Below are 27,962 nucleotides of genomic sequence, written 5' to 3' on the forward strand. Positions count from 1 at the left end.
AATGCACACTGAACCTTCCTTCAGTCTCCACATTTCTATGTCAGCTAAGGTGAAAGTGAAAGTGATGGAGGGTTTTAGGAGCCACATGTTCCCGACTGCTGCGATTTGGGAGTTAATGCCCATGAGCAATCAGTTAGGAGTATTTTCAAAAAGAGAGAGCTGTGGTTTTTGTTGTTGTTTTTTTAATAGTAGTTGAAGTTCCCTTTTATTCCTAATTTCTGAGAGTTTTTATCAGGGTTTATGAGGGTTCTGAACTTAAATTTTATTAAATGCTTTCTTCCCTCCCTCCCTCCCTCCCTCCCTCCCTTCTTCCTTCCTTCCTTCCTTCCTTCCTTCCTTCCTTCCTTCCTTCCTTCCTTCCTTCCTTCCAAGAAAGAGTGAGACATGAGAAACATCAACTCGTAGTTACGACACTTTAGTTGTTCATTGATTGCTTCTCATATGTGCCTTGACTGGGGTTGGGGGCTCCAGCTGAGCCAGTGACCGGGGTTGCTTTAATTAGCCAGCAAAATACCTGCTAATTTTGGTGAGCAATATAGCTAGTAGAAACGAAGACTTGATCACTGATCTCTAGAAAATTAGTCTATCTTTCCCTCATAAAATGTGTTCTTTTTTGAATCCGTGTAAGCTGACATAATTGGAAAGCCTAACTAAGCCTCAAACAACACACTCCCGTCTCACGCACAGAGCTCAGCTGGGAAGCACCAGCTTCTGTTCCTATTACTGCACGCATGAGGGACTGCGCAGCGCAAGACCAAACCGGGAGACAGTCGTGTTTTTGTTTTTACCCCAGTCAGTGCTGGGATTCAAATAATGTAACAACTGGTTCTCTGCCCTAATGACTTTTAACTATAAGAAAAGATATACCAAAAGATAGTTTATTATTTCATGCATTTAATACTGAAATAAGAACAATAAAAGAGGTACACAAAACTAATTATTTTATAAGAAAGTTTTAAAATATTAATAAAAATATTAAGTAATACCTGACAAAAAACAATAAAACTATTATTTAAGATATTTCCATATTGCTTCTTGATTGGCATCCTCACTTGCTATTTTTTTCACCTGTGGACAGAATGAACATTGCTATGGACGCTTAGAATATGCTGTCATGCAGATGAACATTTAAAAAGAGTAAGGAATGTAAATTTGTGATTTCTACATTGGGCGGTGGCCCAGGTGCCCACCTTCGAGAGAGCCCTGATTACAAGTGCCATTTTAACAACCAGTTTGCCAAACTCAACAAAAAATTAGGTATCTGCTCTGCCAAACTGGTGCAAATGGGTTGAATCCCACCACTGACCCCAGTGAGTCAGCTGTTGTTCTTTCTTAAGAGCGTGATTATTTAAAAAGTCGATGCCCTGGCCGGTTGGCTCAGCGGTAGAGCGTCGGCCTAGCGTGCGGAGGACCCAGGTTCGATTCCCGGCCAGGGCACACAGGAGAAGCACCCATTTGCTTCTCCACCCCTCCGCCGCGCTTTCCTCTCTGTCTCTCTCTTCCCCTCCCGCAGCCAAGGCTCCATTGGAGCAGAGATGGCCCGGGCGCTGGGGATGGCTCTGTGGCCTCTGCCTCAGGTGCTAGAGTGGCTCTGGTCGCAATATGGCGACACCCAGGATGGGCAGAGCATCGCCCCCTGGTGGGCAGAGCGTCGCCCCTGGTGGGCGTGCCGGGTGGATCCCGGTCGGGCGCATGCGAGAGTCTGTCTGACTGTCTCTCCCCGTTTCCAGCTTCAGAAAAATGGAAAAAAATAAATAAAATAAATAAATAAATAAAAAGTCGAGAAGCTTCTGATACTAGAATAGTCATGTTCTTATCATTTCCTCTTCAGATCTCTTTTGGTAGAAATATTGTTTCTTTTCCAACAATAGGAAACTTCAAAGCTACATAAGGTAGTGACTGCAAATAACACAGGTATGGCTCGGCTACCATCATTAATACTGTGGCTTTAGAATACACTCATGGATTAGGTAATGAGCAACGTCCTCATTGCCAGCGAATTTCTCATGGTTACAGGAAAGTAAATTACAAAGTAAAGACATTAGGCTTGAATCCAGATCTCATATCTCCTAGAAAATTTTGACACATAAGAACTCTTCTTGAACAAGCTGATTAATCTTTTTAAGACATTACAGTAAGAGAGAGCCAGTTATATGATATATATCTTATGTGTAGATATATATGTGTGTGTGTCCCTGTTTCAAGTATTATGAAAAAAAATGACATTTGTATCTGCTTCTTGCATACTTATTGTCTTTTGTTGTCCAAAAAGATACCAGAAGATGGATTAATTGAAGCACGTAAGAACTATATACCGTCTAGAACTTCTTGCTACTTACAGGCTGTCCTGGCTCACCAACACCGATTGGTCCTGGAGCCCCTGTTCGTCCTTCCTGACCTCTCTCCCCCTAAGAGAAAGAAATCATCAAATCAAAAGTTTGAGCTTTTAAATAAAGAAAAAATCTAGCACAAAATACTCTAAAGATTTCAACAAAGATAAATAGCAAAACAACCAAACTTTTCCCATTTACAGAGATAAACATAAATTATGGAGGAAGAGAAATGGCTTTAATTTAAGTGAACAAATTAGCTTATAATGTTCAGCATCCCTTCCCATCTAAATGCAATACAGCACTTCCAGATTTCAGAATCTACTGACTAGTAATTGGTAGGACAGAGCACGTGTGATTCATTTTGGTTACTGAGATGGCCACGCTAACAATGCTCATGCTGTTCCCTGCCCCTTCACTGCCATCCTGGAATGCTGCCTTTCCCCTGTCCCCACTCTGTCCCATGTCACCTCTCCTGTCATTTCTGTTTTACACTTGATCTCCTTCAGAACCCTTCTCCAATAACTCTGCCAATAAAAACTCTACCTTCCCTGAAGCTTCCATGCGCTATTGTGTAAATGTCATCCGTGGTGACACATGATTACATTCAAAGTGCACTGTTTTAGCCCTGGCTGATTGGCTCAGCAGTAGAGCATTAGCGGCGTGTGAATGTCCTGGGTTTGATTTCTAGTCAAAGCACACAGAAGAAATGATCATCTGCTTCTCCATTCCTACCCCTACCCTTCCTCTCTCTCTCTCTCTCTCTCTCTCTCTGTCTCTCTCTCTCTCTCTCTCTCTCTCCCTTCCCCTCCTGCAGCCATGGCTCAATTGGTTTGAGCACATCGGCACGGGCACTGAGGATGGCTCCCTGGACTCTCAGCCTCAGATGCTATAAACAGCTCAGTCATAAGCATTGGCTCTAAATGGGAGTTGGTAAGTGGATCCCGGTTGGGGCACATGTGGGAATCTGTCTCTCTCTCTTCTATTCTCTCACCTGGAAAAGAAGAAAAAAATAAAAACAAAGTGCACTGTTTTATACTGCACTCTGTTTTAGTCCTGCATCAATGTCTTTTTTTTCCCCAATGACATAGAAAATCCATTTAAAATAAGCACTCTGCTCTATTACATCCTGAATGATGCAAAGAACCCAGGGTGTTTATGTTCCAGTCCTTTCTAGTTCCCTACAAGCCTTTCAGTCAACACCCAACATTTCAGTGTCATGGTTCTTCTCGTGTCTGCCCCTACGGGCCATTGAATGTGAGCAGGTGACAGCTGATGTGTTAAGGTGTTTCACGTCCCACCAATATTTTGCATGTTAACATTTCAAGTCCATAAAAAATCAATAGAACTGATGTACATTGGCAAGAGAGTGATTATTTGGTGGGAATGAAAGTATTTCATTCCCACCAAATAACAAAAATATTTTCATTATTCTTGTGGTAACTGCCCCTGACCAGGGTACTCGGCATCCAAGCATCCAGACTGTAAGTAACTTCTGCTAGCAGCCTCTGTGTATCTATGAGGGTAAGGCTGAGCAGAGTTTAAGTCACAGCTCCCCTGGCCCCTACAATAAGTTTAAAAAAATCATCATTGGGCCCTGGCCGGTTGGCTCAGCGGTAGAGCATTGGCCTGGCGTGCGGGGTACCTGGGTTCGATTCCCGGCCAGGGCACATAGGAGAAGCGCCCATTTGCTTCTCCACCCCCACCCCTCCTTCCTCTCTGTCTCTCTCTTCCCCTCCCGCAGCCAAGGCTCCATTGGAGCAAAGATGACCCAGGCGCTGGGGATGGCTCCTTGGCCTCTGCCCCAGGCGCTAGAGTGGTTCTGGTCGTGGCAGAGCGACGCCCCGGAGGGGCAGAGCATCGCCCCCTAGTGGGCAGAGCGTTGCCCCTGGTGGGCGTGCCGGGTGGATCCCAGTCGAGCGCATGCGGGAGTCTGTCTGACTGTCTCTCCCCGTTTCCAGCTTCAGAAAAATACAAAAAAAAAAAAATCATCATTGGACAAAGAGACAAGTATCTTTACCTTAATACCTTGCTGTCCAATACCAGGAACACCCGGAGGACCATAAGGACCAGGAGGACCTGGCTCACCCTAGAGGAAGGAATGATGATATGTTAGCTCAACTCAATAATATTTGTTGAGCAGCTCTTAAATTCATAGTAATGTGATAGGGACTTTGAGACAACAGCAACCTAGCACACAGTCACTGCCCGCAAGTGTTTACAAGCCGGTTGGAAGCACAACACAAACCCAGGATGGAATTATCCACTAGGCATAGTAGGCACAGTAAATAGGGCCAACAAAAATGTTTCCATATTTATTTTTAAAATCAGAATTAAAAATAAATGTAGTAAGAATGAATACATAACAATGAGTTCAGTCTGGATTTTACTTGTCTTTGTATCAACTCAGCTGTAAAACACCATTTTTAACATATTTTTTTGGAGGAAGGGGTCCACAAAGGCAAAGTTTTTAGGATCCATTAAAGTCATAATGCGCCCTCACTTGTTCATTCAACAAAACTTTATTAAGTGCTCCTGGCACGCACATCTCATCTTCCACCCAATGATCATCCTCTCCCCTTTTGCCTTCTCTGCTGTAAGAACGCTGACCTGTTCAGGTCATGAGCAGCTATTCTTTGCCCTCAGGGGGGTGGGATGAATGATAATTGGTCTAAGGTTAGTCTAGAATCTCCTTTTGCTTTGTCACTGTGGAGTCTAGCTGGTCCTTTGGCCATGTTCTGACAAATGTAGGGATCTTAGTGAATGCAAAGAGAAACCTTTTGCCTCTGGCTCTTCTTCCCTATTTGGAGCAGTGATAGCTGTCTTATAGCCATGGGATAAATATCTCTCAAGTGATTGCCAGTGGTTGAAGAGGATGAGGCAGATAAAATGTAAAAAGAGGCTGCCAGGAGGACCTCATTAAGTTGGTTCCCTCCTGGACTACCTACCTTCAAACAGTCTGTTTACTCAACAAAAAGAAGGCTTATGGTTTAAGTCACTATTAATCAAGGGACACAAAACTGAGTCTCATGGACATGGACAAGAATGTGGTAGTTACCAGGGGGAGGAAAAGGGAGGAGAGGGAGGGTATGGAGGGAGGGGCATAAAGGAAACCAAATAAGAGGCAACGGAGGACAATTTGACTTTGGGTGATGGGTGTACAACATAATCAAATGTCAAAATGATCTGGAGATGTTTTCTCTGAAATACATAGATTCTCTGAATCTATGTATTCTAACTGATCAATGTCACCCGTTAAAATTGTCTAAATAAAATTAAAATAAAAAGATGTCTGTTATTAGAAGCCAGAGCATGTTCAGTCAATGTTGACTACTTGGTAGCAGGCTTGCCATAGGACTAAGGCATTCTAGAACTGAACGAGAGCATCGGGCTCATACATTTCACAGGTGAGGAGCTTGAGTCCCAGAGAGGTTACATCGGCATCACCTGACTGTGAGAACTGTGATGCTTTGGCATTTGAGTAGGTTGAATTTAAAAGTATCTTATATTTATCCTTATGAGTGCAAGTCAATCTGGAATGTAAATGGACTTCAATTTCTTCCTTTAAATTTTAAGGTTGTAGTTATTTTTCTAGACAGATTAAATTTTCGGGAGCAGCCAGGTAATTCTGATTGCCCTTGTTATTTTTCACATGTTCTTGGCCATAACTGTCAGAGGGGATGAAGGTTGGGGAGCTAGGGGAATAAAAGTGAAGGGATTAAGCAAAGAAAAAAAAAACCTTATAGACACAAACAACAGTGTGGGGGCTGCAGGAGGGAAAGGGGGTGGGGGAGGTAGAAGAGGGTAAAGGGGGTAGGTGGTGATGGGAGACTTGACTTGGGGTGGTGAGCACACAGTGTAACATACAGATAATGTGTTATGGAATTGTGCACCTGAAACCTGTATAATTTTATTTACCCATGCCATCCCAATAAACTCAATAAAAAGTTGAAAAGATAATAAAATAAGAAAGGAATTTCTCTCTATAGAATATCAGTCATAAAAGTTCTCCCTAAGTTTGAAGTTGTTTCTCTTAATGGATTTAAGTGCTAGAGAATATTCAGTTTTCACTTCAAAGAACCTTTCCCTTGTAACTCCTGGGGCTGCTTACTTGTGTTGGAATCTCCTTGCTAACTATACAGCGTGTGGCTGGCTGTTCCCATTACTCAGTAAGCGAACACCATGTTCTTGCTATGTAGAGGGTAAAGGAGTAAATACAGGGTATTTAAAACCTAGTCCCTCAACTCAAAGGACTAATTTGAGAGATAAACACATAATAATAATAATAATAATAATAATAATAATGGGCCCTATGTTTCCTTATTCTATTTATTCTCTGTTCCTTTTATATGTCGTTTGGTTCTGTAATGGATCAGAAGGCTCTTAAATATTACATATATATGTATGTAATATTTATATTATATATGTAATATTTATATTATATATGTATAATATATATACATATATATGTATATATAATGCATATTATATATATATTTGGAAGAGAATTCAAATTTTTAAGGAGTAGAAGCTCTATCCTACTTAGAACTTGCTTGTATGTTTAATCTAAAACAAGCAAGAACACAGGTTGGTGAGAAAGTTTCTTCTCGCTAAGCACAAGACATAGGTTCACTTGTTACCTTGAAATGTGAAAACCTAGAAAATCAAGAAGTAACTATCTTGCAATTGAGCCCACAATCCCCTTAGCCTTGGTCAAGTATCAGTAGCAACTGAAAAATTTCTTAAATAATGCATTGTTGAAGAAATTACAGGCATCTGACACTTACAGATGGATGGATTGTTTTCCCTTACTTGAACACAGGTTAACATATCTTCACAGTTAATTTGCCACAATTTATTTCTCAGGAGTCTAGCATCTCAACATAGGACCTGCAGACCAGTATTGGCCTACAATTAATGTTTACTTTTTTATACTTCCCTTTCTCTTTTCTACAGAAATTCCTGAAATGCTAAAAAAAAGTGGTTCTGATTGTAAAATCAAGTACCATAACTGGCTAAGACAGATCAGGAAGAGGAGAGTCAGCACTCTACTCAGAGTGACATTCTGGGAGTTCACCACAGCAACACGGTCCTACTAAGACTCCAGACTCGATGCCTTTCCTGCTGTTATAATTGCCGCAACCCTCCCCAACACACACACACAATCAGATTGAATGCCCCGGTTATCACTAATTATTTCTCTTCTTTGCTTTCTTTAACCATCAGAGACATGTACAAAGAGGACAGGGTGAAAGTGGTGGCCACGGAGGGGCCCTCTTTCTCAGGACCTCAGTGCCAGCGTGAATGTGTGTGAGCACAGTGGGGCAGCGTGGAAGTTAGACCACTTTGGGCTGCCTCAGAAGTTAAGGACCTCCATACTTAGGCCTCAAGACTGAAAAAAGCGCCAGTGTTTAAATTAAACCAACATTTTCTGAGCACTGCCCTGACATTATATAAACATCATCTCATTCAATCTTCTAACAAACCTAGGAAATAGGGATTTTTTCCCCCACATTATAATGTAGGACTAGCTTTTAAAGCCATTTTTCAGCTATTTTTCAGCATGTATGAAATCACAGGGAACCCCCTCCCCCCGAACTTTGGAGTCATTCCCTGTAGTTGAATTTTAGCTCTATAGTTTAGTAATAGTTTGAGCTTTTGGAAGATCCACACATGCAAATGAAGATAATTATATCTGCCTTACAGGATGGTTGAGAGGATTCAAGATATTGTCTGTGAGTCATCTAAGTCACGACCAGTCACCTGGTGGCTGTTTAACTTGTATAGATTCAATTGCTACTCATCAGGCTTTCATGGGCACCAACCTGATACCAAGCACCTGGTGACATAATTACAGACATAAATCAGATTGCACCTGCACTTTCCAGACACTTCCAATCTGGCTGGACAGAAAAATGAACATAAAACACAACATTAGCTTGCAAATTAAGTATAATAAAAATATTAACAGAGATGTAAAATTCGGCAGAAATGTTTAATTCTGCCTTAAGGAACTGGGAAAATTTCATATAGCAGAGGTGATACCTGCTCTGAACAAAGAAGCAGGAGTCGTAACTAACCTGGTAGGAAAGAAGAGGAACCAAACTTCAGGGAAGGGAAAGCAGATGAGCCATAAACTGATTTGAAATGTTCTGGGTAAGTTAATTTTCTAAATAAAAATTTAAAATTAAAAAGAATATTCTGGGGACAGTAAGCAATTCTGAGGGTTCAGTGGACAGGAATGAGGTGACAATAGGGTCACTGTCTAGAGCAGTGCTGTTCACTAAAAATACACAGTGAGCCACACATGTAATTTTAAGTTTTCTAGAAGCCACATTAGGAAAATAATATTTGGTTCTGGCTGGTTGGCCCAGCGGTAGAGTGTCAACCTGGTGTGTGGGAGTCCTGGGTTTGATTCCCAGACAGGGCACATGGGAGAAGCGCCCATCTGCTTCTCCACCTTACCCTTCTCCTTTCTCTCTATCTCCCTCTTCCCCTTCTGCAACCAAGGATCCATTGGAGCAAAGTTGGCCCTGGTGCTGAGGACAGCATCATGGCCTCCGCCTCAGGTGCTAGAATGGCTTCAGTTGCAACAGAGCAATGCCCCAGATGGGCAGAGCATCGCCCCCTGGTGGGCATGTCAGGTGGATCCTGGTTGGGTGCATGCAGGAGTCTGTCTGTCTGCCTCCCCCCCCCCTTTTTACTTCGTAAAAATACAAAAAAAATGTAATATTTTACTTAACCCAATATATCCAAAATATTACCCTTTCGACATATGATTAACATACGAATCATTAATGATTTTATTTTTTTATTATTTTTAATTCTATGTCTTTGAAATCCTATAGAGATTAAACACTTATGACATATCTCTTTGTGCGTGTGTGTGTGTGTGTGTGTGTGTGTGTGTGTGTAGGGGGGGTTAGACTGGAAGAAACAGAGATGAGAAGCATCAACCTGTAGTTGCAGCACCTTAGTTGTTCACTGATTGCTTTCTTATATATGACTTGACTGGGGGGCTTCAGCTGAGCCAGCGACCTTGGGCTCAAGCCAGTGACTTTGGGTCTCAAGCCATCAACCATGGGATCGTGTCTATGACCCCACACTTAAGCCGGCAACCCCTTGCCCAATCTGGTGAGCCAACATTCAAGCAGGCAACCTCGGAGTTTTGAACCTGGGTGCTCAGTGTCCCAAGCCGATGCTCCATCCACTGTGCCACTGCCTGGTCAGGCACACTATGACTATCTTAATTTGCATGAGCCACATTTCAAGTGTTCCATAGCCACATACGTACGGCTGTTGTATTGGACAGCACAGGTGTAAAGAAGTTGGAGGCTTAGGTCAGAACCATGGAGAGTACCAACATTTAAATGAAGTGAGAATGGCAGAAGAGAGGTGTCTTGTGTGGGCAGTTGGGGAAGGCAGTGGCCAAAAAAAAGAAATGGAAGCTGACAAAAACAGTGTAAAGGAAGTCAGGGGGAAAAAAAGAATTTTAAAAGCAATTTATAATTTCCAAACACAAACTCAGACTTAATAATCTTCCAGCATTCTCTGTCTCAGGAAAGGGCACCACCATCCCTCTACAGGTCAGGCCAGAACCTAGGAGTCATTCTTGACGCCTCTCATTCTCTTACCCCCAGTTGCAATGCATCACTGGTGCTTGTCAATATGCTCCCAAATCTCTCAGATCCACCCACCTCTTCATTTCTCTACCATGTGTCCATAGCCTACCCCAATTAATAATCACCTTTTGCTCAGATGACCATGAATTCCTTAATACTCTACATGTATCCATTCTAGCACACTCCAATTTATACCCCCCATTGCTTCCAGAGAAATCTTTTCATTTTTATTTCCACTTTAATCTGAGTGGGACCCTTCAATTCTTTCTTTACACTTTTAGGGTAAAGAGAGAGTTCCTTACAAGAATTGTGAGGTCCTGTCCAGTATGGTGTTGTGGCCTTTCCAGTCCCTTCTTTTATTAGCTACTTCTTCACACACCCACTCTAGCAGCATTGATCTTTGTTCAGTTTCTTGTACTTGCCATGTTCCCTTTTGCCACAGGATCTTTGCACATACTACTTTATCTGTTTGGGATATTCTTACCTCCCTATTTTTCTAGTCATTCCTGATCCATCCTTTAGATTTTATTTTAAACAGTGTGGCTTCAGGGAGGTCTTCTCTGATCAAGTGAAATCCCTATATATTTTTTTATTTATTGATTTTAGGGATAGAGAAAGAAAGCGAAGCAGAGAGAGAGATTGATTTGTGTTCCACTTATCTATGCATTCATTAGTTGATTCTTGTATGTGCCCTGATCAGGGATTGAACCTGCAACCTTGGTGTATTAGGATGAAGTTCTAACCAACTGAGCTACCTGACCAGGGAGTGAAATTCCTATAATAGAGGCACTGATAGCACCATTTTCCTCAGCACTCTTTATAATTGCAACTTTGCACTTAGTTAATATGTCTCCCCCCTAGACTGGGGAGAACGTCATGTAGTTTTGCTCAGTTTTGCATTTTCAGTGCTCAGCTAATTGATATAATTCACTCAAACGTTTATGCAGCATTTAGCGCGCAGCAGATGGGGAGTAGGCACTGTGCTATGCTAGCTGCAGAGGTGAACAAAACAGGACACCTGGTCTAGGCGGAGGGAGTTGGGAGACTGGAAATACTGCTCTGGAGTTCCCCCTGGCTTAGGCAGGTTTTCAACTGAGAGCAACAGTATATAAACTGCATAGTAATATCAAGTACCAATTAACCATTTCTCTTGCAAACTTACCCAGATACAATTAACCTTTTTTTTTCCCTAGCAGAAGCAATAAAATTCTAATAGATGGTCTAAGGTTACACTGAATGGAAAGTCCAGCTAAAGAAACCCAACACTCCTATTTCCTGGCACTGGCTCTACCCAAAGCCAAATCCTTCCTTCTCCTAAGATAATAAATAATGAATAGTTATCCAAGACTCTTGAAAATTTCTGAGGACAGAACTTTATCATTTCTTGAGTAATAAAATCATGAACAAATTAATTGGACCATGATCTTTTCTTAACATTAGAAGGATGTTTTAGCAACTGCTTTTTATTATTTCCCAGATATGTATCATTGTATTGGTACTACCAACTTTAATATTTTAAGTCTTATGACAAGTATTCTCATAGTTTCCAAATAGGAGAAAATGATGGACAAGCATTTTCTAAGTGCTAAATGGCTCAAGTGTGGCTGAGATACACTCTTAGCTAAAATCCAGGGACGAGATGACTGCATACAAAGGCTTGGGAAAATGTCAAGAAAGGCCCCTTTTTGGTGGAAAGGCAAAAAAGGGAGACAGGACTTTTATCAAATAACTTGCTAAATCAAGCTCTATTTTCAGTCCCTAATTTCTCTTGTTTGAGAGGAAGTGTTATGTAATAAGAGGCATATTTTTAGGAAACATATCAAGCTAGACTTGTTTTGCATTAATAAAAAGAGAGGTTGTCAAAGTACTTAACTGCTTAGTAATTACTGCCAGCACATATGGCACTTAACTATGTTCCCAGTGCTACTGTAAGTGCTTCACATATATTAACTCAAATACCCCTCAAAACAACTGTAAAAGGTAAGTACCATTATTAACCTTTTATATAGATGGGAAAAATGAGACATGGAAATGAAAAGTAACTGGCCCAAGCCACAGAGCTAATACAATAGTGGGCACATATGAGAAGCAACCAATGAGTGTACAACTAAATGGAACAGCCACGTCAAACAAGTTGATGCTTCTACCTCTCTGTCTTTTTCTACCCCTTTCTCTCTCCCTTCCTCTCTCCTCTCTCTATCTTTCTCTCTCCCTCTCTCTCAAATCAATGGAAAAATTTTTAAAGGAATCACAGCTCTAGTGGATTGTCTGGATTCTTCCTGCACAAAATAAGCTGCTGGAAAATATACAGAGTGAACCATCTCCATAAATCAGAGAACAAAATAATTGACTTATGAGAGAAGATGCGTTCATATGACAGTGTTTGTAGTTTCTTAAACACTCACCTTGGAGACTGGGGGCAGGTGGACTTGAGGGCAGTTATTATTTAAAGGGTACAATGTTTATGTTAGGATAATGAAAAAGTTTTGGGCATAGACAGTGGTAATGGTTATATACCACTGTGAATGTTTTTATTTTATTTTATTTTATTTTATTGACTTTAAAGAGAGAGAGAGAAGCATCAACACATAGTTGCTTCACTTTAATTGTTCATTGATTCCTTCTCATACTTACCTTGACCAGGGGGCTCAAGCCACCCAGTGACCCCTTGCTCAAGCCAGTGATCGTGGGCTCAAGCCAGTGACCTTGGGATCATGTTGATGTCCCGTGCTAAAGCCAGCAGGCCTGAGCTCAAGCTGGCAACCTTGGGGTTTCAAACCAGGAACCTCAGTATTCCAGGTTTGGGCTCTATCCACTGCACCATCACTGGTCAGGCACATTGTAAATGCATTTATATCATCGAATGTACATGTACAGATGGTTAAAATGATAAATATGTATGTTTTACCTTATCCCTGGAATAAACTTAATTTTCCCTGTTGCAATGTTGCTATTGCAACTTACTTGAATTAATTAAGGACATTGCTTTAATCATTATTATTTTTTAATTCTGACATCTCTCTGAAGACATTGCAGTAATTCATTCTATTCCACATTAGTGCCAGCTTCAGGGGGCACATGGGTTAGACTCAGCACTTCCGTGGAAGATGTTGGTAGCATTTTGGTTTCTGGATCCCTCAGAGTTTCACCTTCACAGTCTCTGCACACACACCTGCACACACATTCACACGTGGTGTACGCCATCTGCTGAGACCACACGCGTCAGAGGGTTGGGAATGGAATCGTCTACCTTGAAGCCACTGGCTGACATCCACATGTTCTGACAGCCACTCAAGTTGTCACTGTCGGCTGCCGCATGTCAAGTGAGTTAATAAGCTAATTTAGAGTCCTGGTGGGCAGATGTGCATGTAGGTCAAAGCCCTTTTCACAAGAAGAATTGCTGGATTACTAATGATTCTTTCCCTTTAATTATACGCCTAAGACAGAAACCGCCTTTAGACTTTGACATCTCTGAAGGAAAAATGTTCTCATAGCTTGGCAGCTTGGTTCTGATTCTTCATTGAACAGATATTTATAATTGAAAAGGATTCTTCCTGTTGCACCACTATACACTGAGCTGTCACAACCTTGTTCAAAGTTGTTGGCCTGAGCCAGAAGGCCCGTTACTGTTTTTGGACAGCTGGAAAAGCTGACGTGTTCCAGTATCCTGTACTTAAAATACTTTCTATGTAGCCAAAAATATAGTCATTCAGTTAGGAGGGCCATGAATGGAAAAAGAAAGTTTTCTGTTCAATAAATTATTCTGTACTAGGAATTGCTGCTGTCCACATATATTTCAACTAATTTACTTCCCATTGAGTTATAATGAATTATATCTTATTGCAAATCATGATTTTTAGTGGTTAAAAGCAACATCAGAATGTTAGAAAATTGTTAGGTTTTTGAGTCATGTAAGAACTGAAATAAAGACAAAGTTTAAAATTCTTCACAGTTGTTCATATTTGTGGTATTGAACTACTTCCAAATCACATTTGAAATATTAGTTATGTTTAGTAGGTTGACCTACTAAAGCTACTAAGCTAACTTTGGGTCAGATTAAGTATTTAAATAATTACCAAAATAACAATGTATTTTTAAAACTATTAAATCTTCATTAACAATTTTTCTGTTCTAATCAAAATATAGACATTATAAAAAATGTAAGACTCTAAGTCTGTGATGGTGAACCTTTTTATAAAAACCACCCACTTTTGCAGTGCTGGCCAACCTAGTCCCTCCCGCCCACTAGTGGGTGGTCCAGCTTTCATGGTGGGCCAATTGCACCCCATTTGGTTGCTACTAATGGGCTGGAATGCCCATTAGTGGGCGGGAGGGACCAGGTTGACCAGCACTGCAAAAGTGGGCGGTTTTTATAAAAAGGTTTGCCATCACAGCTCTAAGTTGTATATATAAAACTGTAAAAAAAAAAAAAAAAAAAAAATTAAGTCCCAAGTCTTCAAGTCACTCTGAGAAGAAATTGGAAGTATAAATAACATATTAGATTATTTAATGCACAAGAAGCTTTTGAGGGTTTATGTCAACCACTGTCCAGTTTCTCTATATTATCTAGATATCTCAGAAGAATGATGAAAATTCTTGCCTACTGCACCCTTCTCTCTGGTCCCTTCCACAATCCATTGTTATCTCCCCAATCTCTCACTTGAAACTACTCTCCGAAGGTTTCCAATAACCTCAAAATTGACAAACTAAATGACTCCTCAGGCTCCCCCCACTTGAACTGCCTGCAGCATGCTACCGTTGACATCTCCTTCCATGTAAAGACTTTCACTCATCCAGTCAACAAATAGCTATTTTTTGCTTATAGTTCATGTGTGTGAGTATGCATATAATTTTTCATCTCTCATATGTGAGTGCAGTGCCCCTAACCCATCATCACTGGGTCTTCTGCTTTAGATCTTTCTTTAAAACAGGGATGGACCTGCACATACCTGCCCAATGCTCCTGCTGACAGTTTATATCTGAAAGAAGGCTGCAATGTTAAAGGCATAACACATGGAGGGTCAAAGAATACTTGATTAGCCTACTGCCAGCTACCACAATTATCTGCATAAGCATTCCTTGTAGCTTTATTAAGAGTTAACAAGTAGCCCTCTTTTTAAAAATGACCTCTTTTCATAAGCATTTTGAAGGAAACAGGATGTTGCATAGGGATGTTTACTAGGCCTTACAGTTTTAATTTTAGGGTCTGTATATTTAGCTATTACTTAACTCCTTTATAAAAATACTAGCTACTTGAAAAATATCTACTGTGCTTGGGAACCTCAAAATAGGAATAAAAAAAAATGAAAGCTGGACAGAGTTGGATAAGCAGGAGCAAGGTGTCTAAGAATCATGGTGTGGTATAGAACTTTGATTTGTTCTTGTGCCTAATTTGTCCTCACCACACCTCTTGAAACACAGTTCTGTTTTCTCATTAATACTAGATCCTTTGTCCGTTTTTGATGGATGGTGGATGTTTGAATCACTGGAGGTTTTTCACCCTGACCATATCTAATTTATTAAACTGGACTAGACTGGTGACATTTCTCCATGGATTATCTTAACATCACAGAAGTTAAACTGAACATAAGGTAAGACCAAGTCTCAAACATAAAAGCACTTTGAGGTTCTTGTACTTGAGTGTTGCCCAGGAAGGAAACACTCAGAGGGAAAAAAACCCTGCAGGAAAAATATGACCTCCAGAGAGGAACACAATGGAAGAAGTTAGAAGAAGGAAGGCAATTATCTATTAAGATAAATTAATGTATAATATATCATGGTACTTTTTAGTTGTTTGGGAATTAATATGTGGCACTTTGCCTTGGGAAAATACATCAAGGCTATTTGCTAGTGTCCTTTGGCCTTAACCCTGAAGCTTTAGCACCAGGAGACTTCAGCGTGTCACAACCGGTTTTCTGGTCAACCACAATGATCTGTCCCTCCTCCAGGAACACAAAGAGGGTCCTGGAAAGAGCAGATTTGCATGAGATTGGAGGGAAAAAAATACCCTTTAGAAAGAGCCGTCAGAAAAATACATCAAGAAATGGCAAAAAAAATTACATAATGTGGGCTTACACACCCAACATTCTGTGTTTATTTGTTCAACACTAATTTTGGTGATTTATTCTCTGTGATTTGAAAGGCCTGCCAATCTTGAGCCATTCTTTCCAGTTGTTAGAGGGCCCATTCTCTGGCCAGATGTGACTGCAACCTGAACCACCACTGCCGGCACCTTTGGAAACCAGTATGGGATTCGTAGGCACTCAGTTTTCACTAAGAAAAAACACAGAGCTCTTTCCTGTTGCATTTTCAGTTCTGTCCTAGGGATAAGTTGTCTTGGGCGCTTACATGGTTATAATTCTAGCTGATTTAGAGACTGATGAGACGTTCTTCTCATAAATGCCACAGCGTGACCATCACGTATGGCAGAGGCGGAGGTGCCTGTGAGCCCAGGCTCCATTGTGAGAAAACATCTATGTTTGGTTTCTAAGGAAACAAGGGCATTTGGGGCAAAATAGGAGCTACTTTGCATGTGGAAAATATTAATGACAGAAGTTATTTGTGAAACAAGGCCAGAATCACATTTTTTTCTTGATTTATCACATGCTATTTTTTTTTCCTGTTGTTCTTTGGCCACCTTTACTGCAAACCCTTTGATGAAGAAAATCCAACCTCTAGAGCAGGGGTCTCAAACTCAACTCAGCATGTGGGCCGCAGAGCAAGATCACAGCCGTTCGGCGGGCCGCACTAGGTCTACAAAAGGCAACTGTTACACAACACTTTTCTCACTGCAGTTGAAAACAAAAAAAAATCAGTACAACAAGCACAATCGTACATGTAGTTTACTCAGTGTCACAAAATGACCAGAAACTGTAGTTCGCATCACAACTGCTGTTAACTAAGCTAATATCTAGCTAGGATGCTAGAGAAATGAAAAATACAAGTAGGCCCCTAGGCTTACTTAATTTTATCCAAAATATTTTGAACTTCGTGGATTAGTCTGCGGGCCGCACAAAATTGTTCAATGGGCCGCATGCGGCCCGCGGGCCATGAGTTTGAGACTCCCTGCTCTAGAGCGACAGAACCAATCGCAGTTCCTGAGAAAGACCATTCATAAATTTAAAGACAGGAACAGACCCTATCTAGAAACTCTCAGGGACTTTTCACAAAAAATACAAATCTAAAGGTTTCTGCTTTAAGGTCTTGTAATAAACAAAATATTTGAGACCTTTACTGGTTGGCTTAGCAGTAGAGCATCAACCTGTCGTGTAAAAGTCCAGGGTTTAATTTCCGGTCAGGGCACAACAGGAGTAGTAGCCATCTGCTTTCTCACCCCTCCTCCTCCTTCTCTCTCTCTCCCCTCTCCTCTCACAGCCGTGGCTGGAATGATTCAAGCAAAGTTGGCCCCATGCACTGAGGATGGCTCCATGGCCTCGCCTCAGGCACTGAAATAGCTCGGTTGCCAATCAATGTAGCAGCAGGCCCAGATGGGTAGAGCATCACCTGGTAGGGGGCTTGTGGGGTAGATCCCAATTGGGGCACATGCCACGGAGTCTATCTCACTTAATAAAAAAGAAATGAAATATTTGAAAAAGCATGTTCTAGTCTTTATTTTTCTCTATGAGATTCCCTTTCTTCTTTTCCTACATTCCAAATAAACATTATTACCAAGCAGAAATGCATCATTTAACAGACTCTTGTTTTTAGCCAGAGTACATTAGAAGTGGACACAGATGCAATGTCCATACTGTCTAAAAGAAATACATTTATCTCAGATTGACTCCTCAGGAAACCCAGCAACTTTCCTAAGGAGATAAATATACTATGGTCGTTAAGAGCAGGCTGGCTGGGTTTGAATCCTGGCTCTGTCCCTTACTCTCTGTGAAGACTTGGACCCATTGCTTAAACTGTCTGTGCCCTAGCAGCCTGGTCAGTACCTAATCCTGGGGTAAGAAAAGAGCATGCCTCAAAAATAGTATTGTGTTGGAGACCTGAAGATGGCAGTGGAATAGGCAGACGCACAGATTCCCAGCTCAAAACACTGAACTGGGTTACAAACTAATTTAGAAACAATCAGCATAAAAAACCAACTCTGGACTATAAGAACAGCTCTCAAAAACCAAGGAGCAAAGAAGATGCCACAGCAAACCTGGTAGGGAGCGCCTGAATCTCCCCTGCTTACAGGAACGGGGGTGGGGGGTGAAGCTGAGAGCCCATAAGGGCTCTCACTCCAAGGAAAAGAGCAGAAAATATTGTTCACAGCCACTAGCCTGGTGACCAGGGAATGAGGTGTGATGAAAGGGCCGGCTTGTCTTCCAAAAAGAAAGGGGAGAGAGAGAGGCAGATGGTAAAGGGCAGAGGAATGCAGGGGACAACATGAGAAGCTGATTCATCCAGTGCTGGAGGAGGCCATAGCTGGGGAAGGGGCTGATCCTTCCACAAAACAAGAGAATAAAGTTCTTCTGGGTCACAGATCTCCAGACATCTCTCCAGCTCCAATCAGTGCAACAAGACACAGCTGAAAACAAGAAGTAGGGAAGAGGTCTCCATGGAGATCTGAGATACACCTCCCCCTACTGATGCTGAGAAAATACCCAGCCCCCAGAGGGACAAACTGGCAGAAGAGGCCTTCAGAGTCTCAAGTTACACCCATTGCATTCCTGGATACAGTTTCAAATAAGCCCCCTGCTAAGATCAGTAAACAAGACCATCACCTGTTAAGAAAACAAACAAATCAAGACTTCAAAGCAGCCCAAATCTAAAAGTGGATTACAAATAATAGCTGATGCCAACCCAAGAAGACCTAGAAATAACACAATTGAAAACTGGAGGCAGACAAAACCAAGGCTAGACTCAACCAGCTCTACGAACAAAACACCCAAACACACAGACATAATGAGAAGACAGAGAAGTGCAATCCAAATGAAACCCCAAGAGAAACCTCCAGGAAATGAACTGAGTGATATGGAAATAACCAAACTTCTGGATGTGGAGTTCAAAATAATGATTGTAAGGATGCTTAGGGACCTTAGAACAACAATGGATGGTCATTATGAACACCTAAATAAAGAAATAGCAAGTATAAAAAAGGATATTGAAATATTAAAAAAGAATCAGTCAGAGATGGCAAATATAATATCAGAAATGAAGACCACAATGGAAGGAATTAAAAACAGAATGGGCCCTGGCCAGTTGGCTCAGTGGTAGAGTGTCGGCCTGGCATGCAGGAGTCCTGGGTTCAATTCCTGGCCAGGGCACACAGGAGAAGCGCCCATCTGCTTCTCCACCCCTCCCCCTCTCCTTTCTCTCTTTCTCTCCTTCCCCTCCCGCAGCCAGGGCTCCATTGGAGCAAAGTTTGCCCGGGCGCTGAGGATGGCTCTGTGGCCTCTGCCTCAGGCGCTAGAATGGCTCTGGTTGCAACAGAGCGATGCCCCGGATGGGCAGAGCATCGCCCCCTGGTGAGCATGCCGGGTGGATCCCGGTCGGGTGCATGCGGGAGTCTGTTGGACTGCCTCCCTGTTTCCAGATTCAGAAAAATACAAAAAAACAACAACCCAGGATGGATGGAGCTGAGGATCGAATCAGTGAGTTGGAGGACAAGTGGAATGAAGGCATGAAAGCAGAGAAGAAAAAAAGAAAAGAGACTCAAAAAGTCTGAGGAAACTCTAAGAGACCTCTGTGACAATATAAAGAGAAATAACATCTGCATCATAGTGGTTCCTGAAGAAGAAGAGAAAGAACAACTGATAGAGACATTGTTCAATCATATCATAGCTGAAAACTTCCCTAAATTAATGCAAGAGAAACTCTCACAAGTTCAAGAAGCACAGAGAACTCCATTAAAGAAAAACCCAAAGAAACCTACACCAAGATATCATAATTAAAATACCAAAGCTAAGCAATAAAAAGAAAATATTAAAAGCTGCTAGAGAAAAAAAGGCTATCACCTACAAAGGAGCCCCCATAAGGATGACATCAGACTTCTCAACAGAAACACTTGAGGCCAGAAGGGAATGGCAAGAAATATTCAAAGTAATGCAGAACAAGAACCTACAACCAATATTATTTTATCCAGCAAGGCTATTATTTAAAATTGAAGGAGAAATAAAAAGCTTCCCAGACAAAAAAAAACAAACAAAAAAAAAACTCAAGGAATTCATTACAACCAAACCAGTGCTGCAGGAAATGTTAAGGGGCCTGTTGTAAACAGATCAAAGTGGGAAAAGAATATAGCAAAAAAGAAATACAGCTTTAAAGAATAAAATGGCAATAAACAACTACATATCAATAATAACCTTAAATGTAAATGGATTAAATGATCCGATCAAAAGACATAGAGTAGCTGCATGGATAAGAAAACAGGACCCGTGCATATACTGTCTACAAGAGACACACCGTAAAACAAAAGATGCACATAGACTAAAGGTAAATTGATGAAAAAAAACATTTCACACAAATGGAAATGAAAAAAAAGCTAAGGTAGCAATACTTATATTATTCAAAATGAACTTTGAAACAAAGGCTATAGTAAGAGATAAAGAAGGTCACTACATAATGATAAAGGGAGTGATCCAACAGGAAGATATAACCATTATAAATATCTATGCACCTAATAAAGGAGCACCTAAATATATAAAGCAGACTTTGATGGATTTAAAGGGTGAGATCAACAGCAATACTATAATAGTAGGGGACTTCAATACCCCACTAACATCACTAGATAGATCCTCAAGAAAGAAAATTAACAAAGAAACAGCACACTTAAAGACACACTAGATCAACTGGATTTAATAGATATCTTCAGAACCTTTCACCCTAAAGCAGCAGAATATACATTCTTTTCAAGTGCTCATGGTACATTCTCTAGGATAGACCACATGTTAGGGCACAGAAGTGGTCAACAAATTTAAGAAGATTAAAATCATATCAAGCACTTTCTCTGATCACAATAACATGAAACTAGAAATCAACCACAACAGAAAAACTAAAAAATTCTCAAACACATGGCAACTAAATAGCAGATTGTTAAATAACGAATGGATTAAAAATGAGATCAAAGAAGAAATAAAGAATTCCTAGAAACGAATGATAATGAGCATACAACAACTCAAAATTTATGGGACACAGCAAAAGCAGTACTTAGAGGGAAGTTCATAGCACTACAGGCACATTTTAAGAAGCTAGAAAGAGCTCAAATAAACAACTTAACCCCACATCTAAAAGAACTAGAAAAAGAACAGCAAGTAAAGCCCTAATGTAGTAGAAGGAAGGAAATAATAAAGACCAGAGCAGAAATAAATGTCATAGAGGCTAAAGAAACAATACAGAGGGTCAATGAAACTAGGAGCTGGTTCTTTGAAAAGGTAAACAAGATCAATGAACCTTTAACTAGACTCACCAAGAAAAAAAGAGAGAGGACTCAAATAAATAAAATTAGAAATGAGAATGGAGAAATAACAACTGACACAACAGAAATACAAAATATTGTAAGAAAATACTAAAAAGAACTGTATGCCAAAAAACTAGACAACCCAGATGAAATGGACAAATTCCTTGAAACATACAATCTTTCAAAAATCAATCTGGAAGAATCAGAAAACCTAAACAGACCAATACACCAAATGAGATAGAAACAGTTATCAAAAACCTCCCAATAAAGAAAAGTCCCGGGCCTGATGGCTTCACAAGTGAATTTTACCAAATATTCAAAGAACTAACTTTTATCCTTCTCAAGCTATTTCAAAAAATTCAAGAGGAAGGAAGACTTCCAAGATCCTTTTATGAGGAGAGCATAATTCTGATTCCAAAACCAGGCAAAGACAACACAAAGAAAGAAAATTATAGGCCAATATCTCTGATGAATATAGATGCTAAAATCCTCAACAAAATATTAGCAAACCGGATCCAACAACATATGGAAAAAATCATACACCATGATCAAGTGGGATTTATTCTGGGGAGGCAAGGCTGGTACAATATTTGCAAATCAATCAATTTGATTCAACACATAAAAAAAAGGAAGGAGAAAAACCACATGATAATTTTAATAGATGCAGAAAAAGCATTTTATAAAATCCAGCACCCATTCATGATCAAAACTCTCAGCAAAGTGGGAATACAGGGAACATAACATACCTCAACATGATAAAAAGCCATCTATGAGAAACCCACAGCCAACATTATACTCAATGGGCACAAGTTAAAAGCAAGCCCCTTAAGATCAGGAACAAGATAGAGGTGCCCCCTTTCACCACTCTTATTCAACATAGTCCTGGAAGTCCTAGCCACAGGAATCAGACAAGAAGAAGAAATAAAAGGCATTCAAGTTGGAAAAGAAGAAGTAAAACTATCATTATTTGCAGATGATATAATATTGTATATAGAAAACCCTAAAGTCTCAGTCAAAAAACTACTGGACCTGATAAATGAATTCAGTAAAGTGGCAGGATATAAAATTAATACTCAGAAATCAGAGGCATTTTTATACACCAACAATGAACAGTCAGAAAGAGAAATTAAGGAAACAATCCCCTTCACTATTACATCCAAAAAAATAAAGTACCTAGGAGTAAATTTAACCAAGGAGACTAAAGACTTGTACTCGGAAAATTATAAAACATTGATCAAAGAAATCAAGGAAGATACAAACAGGTGGAAGCATATACCATGCTCATGGTTAAGAAGAATAAACATCATTAAAATGTCTATATTACCCAAAGTAATTTATAAATTCAATGCAATACCAATTAAAATACCAATGATATACTTTAAAGATATAAATCACATATTCCAAAAATTTATATGGAATCAAAAAAGAACACAAATAGCCTCAGCAATCTTAAAAAAGAATGAATTGCGAGGTATCACACTTCCTGATACCAGTTATACTACAAGGCGACTGTACTCAAAACAGCCTGGTACTGGCATAAGAACAGACATATAGATCAATGGAACAGAACAGAGAACCCATAAATAAACCCACAGCTCTATGGACAACTGATATTTGTCAAAGGAGGTAAGGGCATACAATGGAGTAAAGACAGCCTCTTTAATAAATGGTGTTGGTAAAATTGGACAGCTACCTGCAAAAAAATGAAACTAGACCACCAACTTACACCATTCACAAAAATAAACTCAAAATGGATAAAAGACTTAAATGTAAGCCATAAAACCGTAAGCATCTTAGAAGAAAACATACGCAGTAAACTCTCCGACATCTCTCTCAGCAATATATTTGCTGATGTATCTCCAAAGGCAAGTGAAATAAAAGACAGGATAAACAAATGGGACTATATCAAACTAAAAAGCTTTTACACAGCTAAAGACAATAAGAACAGAATCAAAAGACCAACTACACAATGGGAGAACATATTTGACAATACCTCTGATAAGGAGTTAATGACCAAAATTTATAAAGAACTTGTAAATCTCCACACCAGGAAGACAAACAATCCAATCAAAAAATGGGCAAAAGAAATGAATAGACACTTTTCCAAAGAGGACATACAGATGGCCAATAGGCATATAAAAAAATCCTCAACATCACTAATCATTAGAGAAATGCAAATTAAAACCATAATGAGATATCACCTCACATCGGTCAGAATGGTACTCATCAACAAAACAACACAGAATAAATGCTGGTGAGGATGTGGAGAAAAGGGAACCCTCCTGCACTCCTGGTGGGAATGCAGGCTGGTGCAGCCACTATGGAAAACAGTATGGAGATTCCTCAAAAAATTAAAAATCCAACTGTCTTTTGACCCAGCTATCCCACGTTTAGGAAGGTACCCTAAGAACACCATAGAATTTTTCCAAAAGGAGAAATGCACCCCCATGTTTATGGTAGCATTGTTTACAATAGCAAAGATCTGGAAACAGCTCAAGTGTCCATTAGTGGACGAGTGGATTAAAAAGCTTAGTACATATATACTATGGAATACTACTCAGCCATAAGAAATGATGACATCGGATCATTTACAATAACATGGATGGACCTTGATAACATTGTACGGAGTGAAATAAGTAAATTAGAAAAAACTAAGAACTATATGAATCCATACATAGATGGGACATAAAAATGAGACTCAGAGACATGAACAAGAATGTGATGGTAACGGGGGGGGGGGAGGAAAGAGGGGGGGGAAGCGAAGGGCACAAAGAAACCCAGATAGAATGTGACGGAAGACAATTTGACTTTGAGTGAGAGGTATGCAAATAGTCAAATGTCAGAATTATCTGGAGATGTTTTCTCTGAACATATGTACCCTGATTTATCAATGTCACTACATTAAAATTAATAATAAAAAATTTTTTTAAATGGTATTTTGTTAAATGAGCAGTTAGAAGTATATCTGTACATTGTAAATAATTAACAAATAAGTGTAATATAATATTAGCGAAATTTTGTAATAAATAATCTTCCCTTTGCCCATTAGAAAATACAGAATCACTAGACTTCAGAAATTTTTTGTACAAATTGCAATAGCAATTTCTTAACATTTTGCAATAAAACAGTAATGGATGAAAAGAAATGTCATTATGACACATAACATATTTAGATTGAGGAAGAAACAGTTTATTAAGTCTTAAAGATTTAGAAGTACATTCTGGGATGCAAAATGAAACTATTCCCTGAAACCTGACTTTTAAGTACAATACACTAATAAATGTATAAAATTTAAAAAATAATGATCAGTATGACATGCATCACGGGTTGACAGATTCAAAGAAAAGTAGAAATTGGTAATAGTTTCAAAGTTAGAGTCAAGAGATCACTGTATTTGTGACCTTAATCCAGAAATATAACTAGAAGGAAAAAAGATCAGCTCATTCCCACCTCACTTTCCCCCAACCACTTTGAATAACTCTAGAAATTGACATCTTTTCAGTTGGCAATGAACTTGACATGTTCACCTGGCCATGAAATTTGTGATTAACATCGAAGTGGTAATTTTATGTTATATATCTTTTACAACAATTAAAAAAAATTTTATTAAGAGAGGCCCTTGGAAATTTGATGAAATCGTCAAATTCTTTTGAAACAGCAGTTCCCTTTATGATGTTGTTGTGAAAGTCAAGCATGAAATGTTATTATGTCAGAAGAGTGCGAGCTCCCCAAAGCACTTGACTTTATTCTAAGAATTACTGCATGGTGGGAATGAAAGCTAAATTTTGTTAAAAATACATTTATTTTTTAAAAAAATCTAAGTAGTAATTGTATGAGACATGAAAAGAAGCGATCAAATGATGGCATCTTTTTAAGGACCGCCACCAACCATGTCCCAAAGCCACCTGCCCCGCTGCCAACCCAGCGCATCCTCAGATGCCCTCCAGAGCTGACGAACCTGGCTCTGCCTTTGCCTCAAGAAAGCCATTTATTTGCTCTCCAAACTTTATATCTCATTTTCCAAAATAAAAACTTCAGACCAGTATGATCTCTAATAACCCCTGTGGCTCAAAAATTCTGTAATTCTGTTACTGCTGTAAACTCCAAACCTGACCCCCTGATTTTAAGCCTCTCTTTCACAAACATGTGAAAATGATCGTCTTAGGTAAACAAAGAATTCTAGCAATAAGCACGGACTGTCAATATATATATATTTTTTTTTTCTTGCTGCAGAATTTTATCTGCAACCGAAACAATTTTATAAAACCTTTAAATTCAGTATTCAAAAGAGCCATTTTCCCCCCAGAGAGAATTAATCACAGGCAAGGACTGGAAAAGCCACTCTCCCCAGATGAAGCTTAAGCACACTCCTACCGAGAAGCCCATTCTATTTTAATTTGCCAATTAAAAGTGGCCTGGGGAATCACACACTGTCATTATCTCATTAAAAATACTAGACTCCTCACTCCTTTTCCTCTGAAAAAAAGAGCACTCAAGTAGCCCAGCTACTCCTCACAACTTAAATTTAATAGCACTTTCAAAACACTGTCTTTATCTAGGGTCTGCTGGAGACAGCACCTTCGGCTGTTGTTGCCACCATTAACTCCACAGCTCTGCAGTCACTGATTCAGTTTCACTCATTGCGTATTGACTGTATCTGTGAAATTTACTAAGCATTGAGGAAAATTAAAAAGGAATGGGAAGGCTTGTTTTAGCAAGGTAATAGCCACTGTCATTGGAAAACAAAACCGTATAAAGGGTCTGGCACAGATCCCTCTTGTAACATCTTTGGGTTCTGTTGGGCTCTTAGTCAACCCCTCTGTATCTGTCTTGCTTATATCTGTATAATGACATTACAAGCATGGTCCTGATGATTGCAGTTATACCCCTGTTAAAAAACAGAAAAGCTTGACTTCTTTTGTTAAACAGTTATAAATCCTCTTCCCCTATGAACTGTACATTGGGTTGGCATGACATGTGGAAAACAGAGTCTTTGAATTGAGTTACTTGTTACTACTCATCAGTTTCTAGTGAGCCATATAATGACTAAAGGGCAGAAGTAAAAGAGGAAACACTGCAAAGGTTCTGATAATGGCTCATTTTTAATAATGCCCCTTTGAATAATATACTAATAAACAATAAAGCTAAGTCAATGACTTCCTATATGTACTTGAACAGGATTCTGTGTGTATACCTGCAGGTTATTTTGTATTTCCAAAGATACTTCCTCAAAGAGTCCATTGACTTCTGCCTAATGAAAACATACATTACCATAGCTCACTAGGGGAAAGGCACTTTGCCTGTCTCTAACCCAAGAATGGGATTACCTTATTGCCTTGAAAGCCTTTCGGGCCTGGGTCCCCCGGAGGTCCACTAATACCCTGCTCCAAGATGAAAACCAAGAATTAGTCCTTTGTACAAAAGGCCCTCCAAGAATGAATCATTCATTAGCTTCCCTAGAGATTCCAGAGTTAGAATTCCGATTGTATAACTCAGTTAACTTGTGGTTACATGGGACTGAAAAATGGAATAAGATAAAGTTCCTTGTGCCAAATGAGCAGCTTCTAAAATAGTTCTTAGGCTGAGAGCAAACATTTATTAATGAGGAATTTGCTTCTAAACTTGTGCTTTCAACCTTATTCCTATACTAGATTCTTTTTTTAAAAAAGATATCAAATAGACAACTTTAAAAATATATCTAAGGCATATATAACTAAAAGTTGGAGCTTCCAATGACCCTGTGATAACCTGACACAGAGTGCCTGCCCAACCCTGACACAATTCCAGGCCAAAATAAAGGAATTGATGTTTAACTAGATGCTGTCTAGGATATCTTGGGCATAATTTTCAGTAAACTTGGAAATACTGAAATTAACTCTTCCCCATTAACTCAACACACACACCCTCCCTCTCCCCATTATAACTGTAGAAGACACAAGTTTGCAGACTAGAAAAAAATCAAATTATTTTTTGAAATCCATGGAGATGTCTAACTTAAATAGATGCCTTAAAAAATCATTCCATGTTATTAAGCATCAACAATTTATAGTGACAAAACAGTATAAATGCTTAATTTAGATAAAATGTGTAGCTCTTCCAACTTATAGCAGCACTGCAAAAACCATTATATTCTGATTTTAACTTCTTTGATTTCATCTGTCTTTCCTAGATTTTAACTTTTTTTTTTAACTTTTATTTCTTCAACTACTCACTTAGTAGACTCCCCTGCTGGTACCTATCTTTAGGGGGCCTGAATTAGTTACTAAAGCATTAAGATAGTGGTTTCCAAATTTGGTTGCACATTGGAATCACCTGGGGATCTTTAAAAATGTTGATGCCTAGCTCCAATCCCCGGACATTCTGACTGAATCGGTAGAGGGTGCAAATGGGCAAAGGAGTTTTTAAAAGCTCCCTAGGTGAGTCTAGTCCAGACTTAGATTTGGTTTTAGCCTCCTTACCTGAAGTCCTCTGGGTCCTTTTAATCCATATGGCCCTGGGGATCCCTGTGGAATAAAATTAATGGTAAGTCACTCTAAATATCTGTCTTCATAGTGCAATAATTTTATTTTTGCTAATTTTTTTTTTCATTTTTCTGAAGCTGGAAACAGGGAGAGACAGTCA

The 27,962-nt window shown here is 39.6% G+C and overlaps 1 protein-coding gene across 1 annotated transcript in view; it reads right to left on the reverse strand.

Annotated features, from left to right (window-relative positions):
* COL28A1 (collagen type XXVIII alpha 1 chain) overlaps positions 1-27,962 on the reverse strand; it is a 171,611-nt gene that overhangs the window by 107,949 nt on the left and 35,700 nt on the right. The window contains exons 10-13 of the mRNA XM_066240125.1: positions 27,800-27,844; positions 26,669-26,722; positions 4,351-4,419; positions 2,340-2,408 (exon numbers count right to left, since the gene is read on the reverse strand). Coding sequence (XP_066096222.1) covers positions 2,340-2,408; positions 4,351-4,419; positions 26,669-26,722; positions 27,800-27,844 — 237 coding nt within the window. The remainder of the gene's footprint in view (positions 1-2,339; positions 2,409-4,350; positions 4,420-26,668; positions 26,723-27,799; positions 27,845-27,962) is intronic.

Source organism: Saccopteryx bilineata, chromosome 7, assembly GCF_036850765.1.
Source record: "Saccopteryx bilineata isolate mSacBil1 chromosome 7, mSacBil1_pri_phased_curated, whole genome shotgun sequence".
Classification (NCBI taxonomy): Eukaryota; Metazoa; Chordata; class Mammalia; order Chiroptera; family Emballonuridae; genus Saccopteryx; species Saccopteryx bilineata.